The sequence below is a fragment of the Agelaius phoeniceus genome, chromosome 33 (assembly GCF_051311805.1).
Source record: "Agelaius phoeniceus isolate bAgePho1 chromosome 33, bAgePho1.hap1, whole genome shotgun sequence".
Classification (NCBI taxonomy): Eukaryota; Metazoa; Chordata; class Aves; order Passeriformes; family Icteridae; genus Agelaius; species Agelaius phoeniceus.
The window spans coordinates 2099508-2113242 of NC_135297.1; the positions used below are offsets into that span (position 1 = coordinate 2099508).

At 52.4% G+C, this 13735-nt stretch overlaps 1 protein-coding gene across 1 annotated transcript; it reads right to left on the reverse strand.

Moving 5' to 3' along the window:
- Positions 1–4999: 4999 nt before the first annotated feature.
- Positions 5000–13463, reverse strand: LOC129131920 (olfactory receptor 14J1-like). The gene is made up of 3 exons (XM_054650903.2): positions 13455–13463; positions 13243–13352; positions 5000–5798 (listed from the first exon to the last, which is right to left on the reverse strand). Exons 1-3 carry the CDS (start codon positions 13461–13463, stop codon positions 5000–5002), a joined length of 918 nt encoding a protein of 305 aa, XP_054506878.2.
- Positions 13464–13735: the final 272 nt, after the last annotated feature.

Below are 13735 nucleotides of genomic sequence, written 5' to 3' on the forward strand. Positions count from 1 at the left end.
TCCTCTGCAGGAGATGCTGAGAGCTCTGCAGCCCCTGCTGCCATCCCATCTGCCCAGGGCAGCACAAGAGCCCCGGCCTTGGGGCCCTCAAGAGCTGCTCCTGCTCCAGGCCCAGGGCCCATCCCAAAGCTGGGCCAGCCACAAAGCTGTGCCCATTTCTGTTCATTCCTGCTCTGATCAGGATGGATCCTCAGCACCTTGGAGGTTGGTGATGAACTTTACTTTTCCAGAGGCCTCTTCTTTCTTGAGCTCTTCAGTTCAGGAATTCAGTGACCAAGGCTCATAAACATTTGTTCAAAACACCCAAACAAGACAAGCCCATGGGAGTAATTCAAGTCTTGAATTCTTTTGTGGTTAAGTAGAGATATTTCAGAAGTGTATTCAAATTGAATCTTCTAAATTGAAAAGAATGAAGAGAGAATTGCTTTGTCCTATTTAGTTTTCTTTCCGTGTTTATAGATTGCTATCAGCAATCCTCAGTTGATATTGATCCCCAGCCCCTCCTAATTCAGTTTGAACAGATATGGAAATCAAGACCCTCCATGGCTGACAATCAATCCCACTTTGTCCCTACCCCCTCCCCACCATTTCCCTCATCCAACCCCTGGCACTCAGAGCAGCTGAGGAATGGAGTCACATCCAGGGGTGTCCTCAGGGCTCAGGACTGGGGCCAGGTCAGTGAAATCTCTTTATTGCTGATCTGGACGAGGCCATGGAGGGCACCCTCAGTCAGTTCCCAGGTGAGCCCAAGCTGGGTGGCAGTGTGGCTGTGCTGGAGGGCAGGAAGCTCTGCAGAGGGATCTGGCCAGGCTGGAGCCATGGGCCCAGGACAATGGGATGAGGTTCACCAGGGCCAAGGGCCACGTCCTGCCCTGGGCTCACAACCACCCCAAATCCCTGGCTGTGCCCTGCCCCTGATCCCCACAGCCTGTCCTGTTTCCTTCATCCCTGCATTGCCAGGGACTCTCTGGGACAAGGGAGCTCTGCTCTGGCTATGGAGGGAGGTGCAGGTGCCACCCCTGGAGTGGGAACCAGAACTCACCAGGTTTGTGTCCTGTGGGGGTCAGGAACTGGTGGGACTCAGAGGCACAGGAAGTTTCTCTTCATGGCCAACAGACCATGGTTGAACACGATACAATTTCATGACAATCTCACTCTTCCTTGAGCTATGTCCAGTGTCTGCAGTGTCTGATGATTCCACCATCCACAAGTGATTTCCATACTAAAATTAATTTTAGAAAAATATGGTTCTGTGATAGATATAAACACACTTAAACTCTTGTATCAGGATGCCCATCCTGGAATGGAGGCAATACAGTCTGAACAATTTCTGATTTGCAAAGCTGTCAGTGGTGGATGGGGAACGGGGTCAGGCTGCTTTTGGTGTTGAGGAAATGCTGAAACCAGCCTGACTCATTTCATCTCCTCCTGTCCTGGCTGATCTCCCCTCTTTTTCCCTTTCCACCCATTGTCTTCTGTCTCCCCCCAGGCCTCCCAGTGAAGAGCCTGGCTCTGAGTTCTCCATCCCCTCCTCGCTGGCACTGCCAGGCTGGGATGAGGAGCCCCTCAGCCTTCCCTGCTCTGGGCCGGACAAGCCCAGCTCCCTCAGCCTCTGCTCACAGCCCAAGGGCTCCAGCCCCACCTTGGAGGCCCTTCCCAGACCCTGCTCCAGCTGCCAGACATCTTTCCTGCCCTGGGCAACCCAACCCAGGCCACAGTGGCCTGGATAATCCCCGTCCTTGCTGTCCTGGTCACACAGCCCAGCCCCTTGTCCCTGAGTCAGGTTTTGGGGTGGGTCCTGTGGAACATCCTTGGGGGAGGCTGCAGCTCCAGGTGGACCAGGGGGATACCAGGGGACAGGGACCCTGCTGGGCATGAACAGCTTTGGACTTCTCGGGGGAAATCTGTGAGGGGGGTCAGGGGCAGAGTGACCAACCCAGTGACCTCACACAGCCCTCCTGTGATGTCACTGACTGCTCTGTGATGTCATAGCTTATTCTCTGATATCCCTATGCTGGTCTTTGATGCCACAACCCACTCTGTGAAGTCACACAGCCCTCCTGTGATGTCACACAGCCACCCCCCCCGTGATGTCACAGCCTGCTCTGTGATGTCACAACCCATTATCTAATGTCACACAGCTGGTCTCTGATGTCACAGCCTGCTCTGTGATGTCATAGTCTGCTCTGTGATGTCAGTCCTCTGCCCTGTGATGTCACACCTGGCTCTGTGATGTCACAGAGACAGCCTATGATGCCATAGCTGCTCAGTGACCTCACATAACCCACTCTGTGGTGTCATAGCCCACTCTGTGACCTGACGTTACCAGATGATAAATTGCCTACACCAGGTGAGCTGACACCTGAAGCTTGTTCTCCAAAACCCCAGGCCTATGGAAACCACACAATGCCCATTGTGTGAGAATGGGAACTGAAATTCACCAGCCTCAGTGTCCTGCCAGCTCAGCCAGGCCCACTGGAACATTGGGGTCCACGAGCACCAGGGACCACCAGAGACCCCCAGGACAGAAGAACACATGGGTAAAGGGGAGGGGAAATGAGTTAATGATTCTGGGGAAATGATTATCATATGCATCACAGTGAGTGCAGCTATGACAAACCTCTCTGGTTCCCTGACTTCAGGGCAAGGGTGGCGAAAATGAAAAGGAGTGGATTCGGTGGAGTTGTCTAAAAAGAACTTTAATAACAGGGTGAAAAACAACAAATGTGGAGAAGACGACCACAGTACGAGGGACAGGATCCAAAGACCTGAGACAAAGGGGAAACAACAATATATACACTTGGGGGTGGAACACTCTAGAACAACAACCATCTAGGGCAAACAGGTAACCAATAGGGGAGCAGAACTGGGACAACTTAGCATAACAACACCAAAGGCTTCTGGGGGAACTCTCAAGCTCACCCCAAGTTAAACAAATGATTCTCAGGGCTTGAAGCTCACGCTCAGTGCTTTTGGGGTAAAATCCAGTTGAGTCTGAGTCACAGCTGGGCCAACTCCACACATATGTATGTTTAGTCTGGGACAATCAATGAAGATGTGTGCAAAATACAGAATGTAAACAGAAACTTTCCTGTACTCAGCATGCACAGCTTTGGGAGGAGCTATCCCCCAGTGCATCTGGCCAAATAAAGAATGCTGCCTCTTAATGCTACATTGGTGTTAAGGAGTTTTTATTTTACTGAATTTTTGGTAACAATCCCACTCCCAAGGAAAGCTCTGTCTGCTGCTGTTCACAAACAGAGAAGGGTTGGTGGGAGATGTGGTGGTTGGAGGCTGCCTGGGGCACAGCCACCATGAAATAATCGAGTTTTCAATATCCTGTGAATGAAGGAAGGGCATCAACAAAACGTCTACCCTGGAATCAGGAAGGGCAGACCTTAGCCTGTTCAGGATGCAGATTTGGAGAGTACTGAATCAGGTACTGATTTTTTAAAGGGAAGCAGCCGTTAAAAACAAAGGTGTCCAGGAAGGATGGACACACCTCAAGAAAGGAATCTTAAGGGGGAAGGAGCAGACTGTGCCTCTGTGCCAAAGTTGAACCAGAGAGGAAAATGACTGTCCTGTCTGGGCATGAGCTTTTTGTGGGAACTCAGAAAAAATAGGTCAGGCAACTCAGGAAGTGTTTAAGGATGTTGTTGGGTCATGCAGAAAGAAAAGTAGAGAGATGAAAGCTCAATTAGAGCTTCACCTGGCCACTTCTGTAAAAAGTAATAAAGAAAAGTTTTTATAAATAAACTAATAGCCAAAGGAGGAATAAGGAGAACCTCTACTCGATAGTGGACGCAGTGGGGAACAGAGTAACTAAAGATAAGGAAAAGGCTGAGCTGCTTAACAGCTTGTGTATCTCAATTTTCAACAATAAAACAGGTTATTCTCAGGACAAGTGTTCTCCTGAGCTGTAGATGGGCACAGGGAGCAGAACAGCCCCCCTGTGATCCAGGAGGAAGCAGCTGGGGACCTGCTGAGCCACTCAGATGCTCACAGGTGTCTCTGGGAGCAGATGGGATCCATCCCAGGGGGAGGAGGGAGCTGTGGATGAGCTCCCCAAGCTGCTCTCCATCATTTACCATCAGTGCTGGCTCAGCAGGGAGGTCCCAGAGCACTGGAGGTGCCAATGTGAGCCCATCCCCAAGAAGGGCTGGAAGGAGGAGCTGGGGAACTCCAGGCCTGTCAGCCTGACCTGGGTGCCCGGCAAGGTTATGGAACAGATCACCTTGAGTGCCATCACAGGGCACCCACAGGATGGCCCAGGGATCAGAGCCAGCCAGCGTGGATTTCAATATCTGCACTGATGATCTGCATGAGGGGACTGAGTCCAGCATCAGCAAATCTGCAGATGACACCAAGCTGGGTGTGAGTGTGGATCTGCTGGAGGGTAGGAGGGCTCTGCAGAGGGACCTGGACAGGCTGGATCCAGGGCCCAAATCCAACAAGATGAGGTTGAACAAGACCAAGTGCTGGGTCCTGCACTTTGGCCACAACAACCCCTGCAGCGCTACAGGCTGGGGACAGAGGGGCTGGAGAGCGGCCAGGCAGAAAGGGACCTGGGGCACTGATGGACAGCAGGCTGGACATGAGGCAGCAGTGTGCCCAGGTGGGCAAGAAGGCCAATGGCTCCTGGCCTGGATCAGGAATGGTGTGGCCAGCAGGAGCAGGACTGCTGTGCTGCCCCCAGCTCTGCACACAGACATTGCTGCTGCAGCTCCAGAGAAGGCAACAAAAGGGGCTCTCAGGTAAAAACTTTACTTGGAGATCCTTAGGTGTATTTAAAGCCACTGAGAGCACAGCTCCTCATTGACACAGTCTGGGCCCTTAGAATAATGTGGAGATAAACAAAATGAGAAATGGCAAAACCAGTAGCATTTTCTTTGGACAATATTAAAAAAAAACCAAAGGAATGAAAAGAACAAACCTCCAGACCCAAGTACTATCAAAGATGACTTTTATTATGAGTGACTTGCAGAAATTTGCAAGCGGCTTAATGTTTCTGAAAGCATCCAGTCATCAGTGTCCACACTGCAGCCTTGAGCTCCTGGTTCCTCAGGCTGTAAATGAGGGGGTTCAGAGCTGGAGGCACCACTGAGTACAGAACTGACACTGCCAGATCCAGGGATGGGGAGGAGACAGATGGGGGCTTCAGGTGAGCAAACACAATAGTGCTGAGAAACAGGGAGACCACGGCCAGGTGAGGGAGGCAGGTGGAAAAGGCTTTGTGCCGTCCCTGCTCAGAGGGGATCCTCAGCACAGCCCTGAAGATCTGCACATAGGAGAAAACGATGAACACAAAACAACCAAAAGCTATAGAGACAGTGAAAACAGAAACCTTAAGTTCCCTGAGGTAGGATTTATAGCAGGAGAGCTTGAGGATCTGTGGGATATCACAGAAGAACTGGCCCAGGGCATTGCCATGGCACAGGGGCAGGGAAAATGTATTGGCTGTGTGCAGCAGAGCATTGAGAAAGGCACTGGCCCAGGCAGCTGCTGCCATGTGGGCACAAGCTCTGCTGCCCAGGAGGGTCCCGTAGTGCAGGGGTTTGCGGATGGACACGTAGCGGTCGTAGCACATGATGGTCAGGAGGGAAAACTCTGCTGAAATGAAAAAGGCAAACAGGAACACCTGTGCAGCACATGCTGAGTAGGAGATGGTGCTGGTGTCCCAGAGGGAATTGTGCATGGCTTTGGGGACAGTGGTGCAGATGGAGCCCAGGTCAGCGAGGGCCAGGCTGAGCAGGAAGAAGAACATGGGCGTGTGCAGGTGGTGGCCGCAGGCTACGGCGCTGATGATGAGGCCGTTGCCCAGGAGGGCAGCCAGGGAGATGCCCAGCAAGAGGCAGAAGTGCAGGAGCTGCAGCTGCCGCGTGTCTGCCAATGCCAGCAGGAGGAAGTGCCTGATGGAGCTGCTGTTGGACATTTTCTGGGGCTGCACATTTCAACCTAGAGAAGGAGAGAATACAGGGATATCTAGGGGACATTTCTCACAGAAAAGTCAAAGCCCTTTCTTACAGACCCTTTCCTCCCACTAAACACCTCCCCCTTGTCTATGTCTAGCAGATCTTCCTTCACCTTTCTTGCTGGAGCCCTGATTGCTGCAGGCCAATGCTGTGTCAGGAGCTGGACCTTCAGCTGCAGGACACCTGGGAGTCAGCACTGACCTCCAGTCAGTGCAGGGGAACAGTCAGAGCAGGGGCCAGTCGTTGTGTTCAACTTGGAAAAAAAATCTTCCAGTAAGGCTGCAGAGCTGCCGGGATGAAGGGATGGGGATAACAGAAGGCAGAATGAGAGATTCTGCTGCACTGTGGAAGAACAGAGAGTCCAGGGAGGCAGTAGGGTTGTCTGAGGCTTAGTGCAGACTGAGGGGAGCTGCTCTGTCCCTCTCTCCTGTTCCAGCTGCCCTGCACTTGCACCTTTCTGAAATCCACTCCCGTGTTACCCTGGACAGCCAGGAGACTCTGCTGAGAGCAGAGGGATCCCTGGCACACAAAGTGGCTCCTGCCTTTCCCAGAGTCAGGAGAGTGGGCTCATTGCCAGCCTCCCAGGCTGCCCTGCCCAGAGCTCCCCGGGCACAGGGAGCTGGGACACCCCATTGCTGTGCTCAGCCTGCACAGGAGGAGCCCAAGGGCTGGGCCTGGCCCTGCAGCTGGAACTGCCATTCCAGAGAGCCCCTCAGCAATGCCAGCAGCACCTGGGCAAGGCAAGGGGAGAGAGAGAGCTGGGCCTGAGGAAAAGCCTTTCCCTGCCCAGCCCTGCCCAGCCCCTGCCAGGCAGCAGCAGGGCAGGACAGTGCCCCTCAGGCCCTGGTCAGCAGGGAATGAATGGGCACATGGCCGGAGAGATGCCCTTCATCTCTGGGGCTGCTCTGCCGGCCCAGGAGGGACTGAGGGCCCCGAGCCCCCGGGCTGAGGGCTGTGCTGGCTGCGAGGGGACACAAGAGCTGTGCTGCTCAGGGCAGTGTCTGCCCTGCAGGGCAGGCCCGGCAGGTGCCACATCTGCCCTGCAGCAGGGCTGCCCTCAGCACTGCCTCCCTCCCTCCCTGCCCACGGCTCTGCTGCTGGAGCTGTCCCAGCCCCAGCTGCTCCTGTGGCCCCGGGCTCCTTCCCTGCCAGAGCTGCCAGAGCCCAGCCCAGCCCAGCCCCTGGGCCAGCCCTGCCCTGCAGCTGCTCGGCCCTGCAGGGATTAAAGAACAGCTCCCCCAGCCTGGGCACCATGGAAAGGTGATGCTGCATGGATCTGGAGGCTGGGCAGGTGCAGGCACTTGCTGAGGTGCCCAAGAATCCTCAGGGTGATGGTTGAAGAGTCTCAGCCCCTGCTCTCCTATGCACAGCTGAGGTTGCATTGCCACTCAGCTGAGCCAGGGAAAAGTGGGAGCACGGATTCCAGAAAGCAGAGACCCAAGCAGGAAACTCCTGCCCTGAATGAGCTCATGACAAGTCCCCTCAGAAAGGGAGCCCTGCTCTGCAGCACATCCTCCTGCTCCTGCTCCTCCTGTGCCACAGAGAAACTGGGAGAGTCCTCCTGACACATCCCCCAGGCTCTGGGGTGTGCTGGCTTCAGGAGATCCCTCCAGGAGCACAGGGGACATTGCCCTGCACCCACACACTCACCATGCACAGGGCTGTGAAGATCTTTCCCCAGATGAAGTCTCAGCTCAATGTCTTCCCAATCCTGATTGCCTTCAGCCTGTCTCTGCCTGGCTCCTGTGCCCTCAGTGCCTGTAGGCAGAGCCCTCAGCCCTGCTGGGCTGGGAGAGGAGCTGGCCCTGGGAAGAGCTGTTCCTTTAAAGCTCAGCAGCACAGACACAGCACAAGGACTTTAATGAGCCTCTCGGGGATTTGGAGTTGTTTACATCAGACTCAGTCCCTTAGATTGTCTTCAAAAATTTCTCAACAACTCAAAATTAAATTGAAACTCTGAAGTTTCTTGAAGTTTTAATGGGTCCCACTGAGGAACACAACTGAGCAAGTGTCCCCAGGTTCCAGTTAGAGCAGAACCCTGGAGGCAGTGATGACAGCTGGGAACAAACAAGGCCAAGGTGTCTCTGGTGCTGAGCAAAGCTGGATGTGTTTGAGGAATGCCAAGGGCCAAGGCCTGAGCCCCAGGGCCTGGCCAGGCAGATGCTGTCCCTCCCTCCTTGCTCAGGGCTCTTGCCAGGATGGGCACTGGCATGTGGGGATGTGCAATGCCAAGGGCAGGAGCATGGGGCGGCCCCTGCCAGGCTGCTGAGCAGGGACAAGGAGGCCATGAGGCCCCAGGCCTGCAAGGGTCACTTGTCTCCTGCTCCTGCCTCAGGCCCAGGCCCAGCAGCCATGGCCAAAGTGCTGCCCAAGTTGGCTCTGGCAGGGCTGTCTTGCAGCTGCTGCCCATGCCTGTGCCCTGTGCAGCCCAGGCTGTCCTACGGTGTCCCTGCCCTGCGCCTCTGTCCCTGCAGGCTCTGGGAACAGGTCCCCCTGTACCTTTTGGACACACACTTCGGCAGATTGGAATGTTGTCCACATGGATGGCTACAGAACACCAAAACATACATTCTTATCCCTTTTTTCTGAAAATATAGGATCATAAGTCCCTATACTATCCTTTGGTGGTTTTCATTATTATGAAACTGACCTTTCTGAATAGAAGGGTATCCTTCTTATTGTGTAATATCTAATACAAAGGTAAAAATAATTTGGAATCATTTTAGGCATTGGAAATCCTGACCATAGCACTCCAGGAAGGGGCCAAGTTAGAATCCATGAGTTTTTCAATACAACTATTGTTCTGGAAGCTTGAAACATAGCTGAAGAGGACAACTGGGAAGTGACTTTGTCCTGCAGCCTTATGTTGCTTTTTTTTTAACAAATTTGTGTGTAAAATTAATACTAACTTGATGCCACTTGTATTTTTAGAGGAAAAAAGGGGTGATTAAGGGTAACTAGGGCCTATCCGTCAGACATTCTATAAATCTTTAGATTACTGAGCCCCAAAGGATAAGTTACCATGGTATACCTTGATAAAGGGTGCCTTTGTCAACACCATATGGACCACCCCATAGCTGGCCTTTGGACACTCAACTTTTTAGCTACCTCATACAGACATGTTCATACACACAGACAAGAGAGCAAAAAGTTTTCTCATCTGACTCCACCAGATCCCACTGGCTCTGCAGAGCAGTCAGAAAATACACATTGAGTCTAATGAGGAAACAGGGTACTATGGAACAGTGCAGGCTTGGCCTTGCAAGCACACTGATCAGCATTTGTCAGCATCTGTCATCATGACTGACCCCACTTATTGTATTCTTCCTCTATTTTCCTATGTCTATTTCTCTCCAAACCACCTTGATCCCTCCCTTTTCCTTCTTTGGTTCTTCCCCTAACATTCCATATTAAGTCTAGTGAAATTCAAAAATGCTGCTTCCTTGCACCCCAATATTAACCCTGTTACACAAGGCACTAATACCAGCCATTCTGCAAAGCCATCTGGAGAGCCACTCTGCTGACTCATGGTGATAAGTTTTCTTCCCAGACCATGAGGCTGAGGTGTTCCTGGAACATCTGGGAATGTTTTTATTTATTTATTTATAATTGTGTTTTTAAATTTAATGTATTTTATTTATTTATTTAGCATCTTTTACCATGGTCCACATGTTCCATATGATATACCATGTCCCCTGCTACAGAAGACTCCAGTATCACTGCTCTTACTTTCAAAATGAAGATAATACAGAATAAACTTCTGTCCTTCAGTGGAACCAAACTAATGACAGAGGTCTGATGTGAATATCTCCTGGTCACCTTATGTTACAGTGATTGACAATGGTGTTGGCCAACTAAATATCCCCAAGGCTGCAGCCATCTTTTGGCAATGTGGAACAGGTCTTGGACCACATAAGCCATGTTGTAAAACTCATCCCCTGGCTGCCCCACCTGGCTGGGCCCTTCCTTTGCTGACGGCTCTGCCTCCTGCCTGCCTCTGCCTGCCAAAACAAAGCATTGGACTGACCCAGACCCCTTCTGGGGATGTGTTGCACTACAGCCCTGCCCTGGGAGGGAAATTCCAGTCTCCTTGTGTCCAGTCTGGACCTCCCCAGCTGCCATTTTTATTAATTCTTTCTTTTTCTGTATTTTTTCTATTATGTCAAAAGGATCCACCATCTCTGAAACCACCCTTGAAATCCCTCCCAGGGCTCTCCTCTGCTGTCCTCAGTCTCCACCCCACTGAGCACAGAGCTCCTCTGTCCCTGTACAGTGCTCATGTGCTTGAGGCCATGGCTGCCTGGACAAGAAGGACGGTTCTTTTCTACAGGAAGGAAACCACAGAGCCCCAGGGTTTTGAAGGCAGATCAGAGGCAGTCACCAGAGGCCAAGGCAAGCCAGACCTGTCTGTCCTTGCAGCTTTTGTCTGAAAGTAACCCTTGGATATTTGTGGAGTTTTGGAGGTGGAATTCCATTTCAGCCATGAGTGCCTGGACCAGAATGACAGTTCTCTCCACAGGAAGGAAAGGGCAGAGCCCCAGTGTTTCAAAGGCTGATTAGAGGCAGCTCCAAGGAGGCCAAGGCCAGCCAGACCTGTTTGTCTTGGCAGTGTTTGTCTGGGAGCTGTCCTTGGATATAAGGAATTTTGGAGGCGGATTCCCAATTTTGGTTATGGACACCTGCATTGAAAGATGTTCTTTTCCATGAAAAGAAAAGCACACCCACCCTCCCCCCCATTGTTTTGAAGACAGATGAGAGGTGGCCCCCAACATGCCAAGGCCATCCAGAGCTTTCTGTTCTGGCAGGTATCATATGAGATAATCTGTGGATTAAATCATATATGGAGGTAGAATCCCAGTTTCAGCCATGAGCCCCTGGAGGAAAAAGAGAGTTCTTAGCCACAGGAAGAAAAGCACACAACTGCAGGGCTAGATGAGAAGCAACCCTCAACATGCCAAGGTCAGCTGGACCAGTCAGGCCAAGCCAACCAGAACTGTTCCATGTTCTTGGATCCCTGGAGCCCTGCAGCATCACAATGTTCTCTTGGTGTCATGAGGCTCCTTAGTATCACAAGAGATCTTTGTTTCCATAAGGCCCAGCAATACCACAATGGTCTCCTTGGCTCTGCAGCGGCACAATGGCCCCTTGCTTCCATGAGGTCTTGCAGTGTCAAAGTGGTTCCCTTGGTTCCATGGAAATGCACAATGGCACAATGGAGCCTTGGTTCTATTGGGCTCCCCAGGATCACAATGGAGCCTTGGTTCCACAAGGCCTGCCTGTGTCACACTGGCCCCTTGCTTTCATGAGGACCTATAGTGTCACACTGGCCCCTTGGTGCCATGGGGACTCAGGGTGCCAGAATGTTCTCATTGCTTTCTCAAGTCCCTGTAGTGTCACAAAGAGCTCCTTGGTTCCACAAGGCCCTGCAGAGCCCCTTGATTCAATGAGGCCTCAAAGTGCCAGAATGGTCTCCAGGATTCCAGGAGGCCCTGCAGTGTCACAAGGGCTCCTTGGTTCCATGAGGCCCTGAAGTACGGAGTGGCCTCTTGATCCCACTGGGCCCCTCACTGTCACATCAGTTCTTAGTTCCATGCAGCCCTGTAGTGTCACAATGGTCTCCTTGGTTCCACAGAGTCAGAATGTCCCGTGGTCTCATGGAGCCCCATTACGATCCCCTTGATTCCATGAGGCCCTGCCGTGCTACAATGAGCCCTTGGTTAAACGAGGCCTTGCAGTGTCACAATGGCCCCTTGGTTCCAGTGGGTCCAGAAGTGTCCTAATGGTCTCCATGGTTCCATGAGGTCCCAGAATGTCACAATGGACTTTTGGTTCCGTAGGGTTCCATATGCAAACAACAGTCTCCTTGTCTCCAGAGTGTCATAATGAATCCTTTGTTCCATGAGGTACCTGGCCTCTCACAGCCTCTCAGAGACCGTTTACCCCTCAGGGTCCCCAACAGCCCCTCATGGCCTCTCATGACCCTCACAATATATCACAGTTCACAGCGCCTCATGGCCCCTCACTGCCCCTCACTGCCCCTCTCAGCCCCTCTCAGCCTCTCACAGCCCTTCACAGCCCCTCATGGCCCCTCACAGCCCCAGGCCTGGGGCTCCTCCCAGGGGAGAAGGGGTCGGGCCCTGCTTGTTCTCCTTTTATTTCGGTCCCTTCACAGCCACGAGTGCAGAAAGGCTGAAATGGAGCCTTTCCCCAGCGTTTCCCTCGGGGTTAACTGCGGGCTGAAGCTCTGTGCTGGCGCTGGCCCGAGCGCCACCATCCCTGCAGCCGCCAGGCCTTTGCTGTCCCCCCGTGTCCGTTCCCTGTCCCCGAGTCCCGCCCGGCTCTGGCAGCAGCAGCAGCCACAGCGCAGGGGGCGCCGGCCCGGCCCAGCCGGGGCTCCCGGCCAGGAGCAGCAGCAGCGCCGGCCCCTTCCCACCTGCTCCTGCCTCGGCTCCCAAGGGCTTTTTCAGCTCAATTCTGGACTGGAGCAGCAATCACCCACACACAGCGCTGACTCCTCAGGGCCCGCCTGTGCTGCCCTGAGCCAGCCCTCAGAGGAAGAAAGGATCGGGTTCCAGCGCTGTTTTCAGCACTGTTTTACTCACCCTGAGGTGACATCAGGAGGCTGCTGTTGCCTTTGCCTTTGGGAATTGGAGATCATGGCTGCTCTTGCCCCTCTTCTGCTTGCCACTTGAAATTTATCTGTAAAACTGCAATTGCCTTTTTCGATCAGCGCTACCCAGAGTGCTTTTGTGACAGTGAATTTTGGAATCCTTAAAATCAGAGGGTTTTGAGAAAGCTGCAAAAGGCAGACCTCAGAGACAGCAGAACTGTGATTAGAGCTAAGCGGTAGCCATAAGATTTGTCAGCAGAAAAGTTATAATAGAAGTAGAAAGTAAGGACAAATAGAACAATGGTTTTTGTATTAACGCTTGGTAGACTAACTCCCTAAGCTACCGAGAAGTATATCTAGTGAGATATTAGGAAGTTCTAAGCTTGAGCTCTGTGCATTGTGTTTTAAGGCTTGAAAGCAGGTATTGTACTCAAAATAAGCAAGCATTGTTTTAACCAAAGGTACCTGTGCTTATAGTGGTTGGATGGAACTACCGTCAATATGCTTTTGCTTTGTGGGATTGGTAAAAAAACTTTTAAAGTAACTTGTAACATTGAGTTCTTTGCTGCTGAGGACACGAGCTGCAGGCATCATCCCATTGTCATAACCATGTAATGAGACTGATGCTGGAAAATAAACAGCTCGAGACACGTTCCTCACCAGTCCCATCCTGTTGGTGATTTGTACATGGCCCCCAGCCGGCAATAGGTGAACTCAGGCTTTTGGTCATAGGCATCATGATTAGCAGATCTTGAAATGCTCTCAAGTTCCTGAGCACAAAGTCAAAGAGAATTAAAGCAGCCACACAGGACATATTTGCAGTGCTCAAACACAGCCCTGCTGCTGCTGCTGCTGAAATAGAATCAACTGACAGAGGCCATCACAGAAATTGCCTCTCAAGTGTCAAATCAAATGAAAGAATCCACCAGGAGAAAGAAAAACCAGAACTTCTCAGCTCACTTCATTGCTTCTTCCGAGCAGCAGCAGCGAATGGAGATGCCCAGAGGTATTTCCAGCTGCTGCTGGTCCCAGCTGGAGCCCAGCCTGCTGCCCAGGCCCAGCGGGAAGCTGAGCCCAGCCCGGGCAGCTCCCGCAGTGTCGGGAGCTCAGCGCACGCGGGGCCAGGCCCAGAGCCCCGGGCACGGCCGCCCAT

Coding starts and splice junctions, on each gene's coding strand:
- LOC129131920 (XM_054650903.2), bottom strand. Junction 5,799..13,242: donor TCACCAACAGGATGGGACTG/GTGAGGAACGTG, acceptor CCTCATCATCAG/CGCCGTAGCCTGCGGCCACC.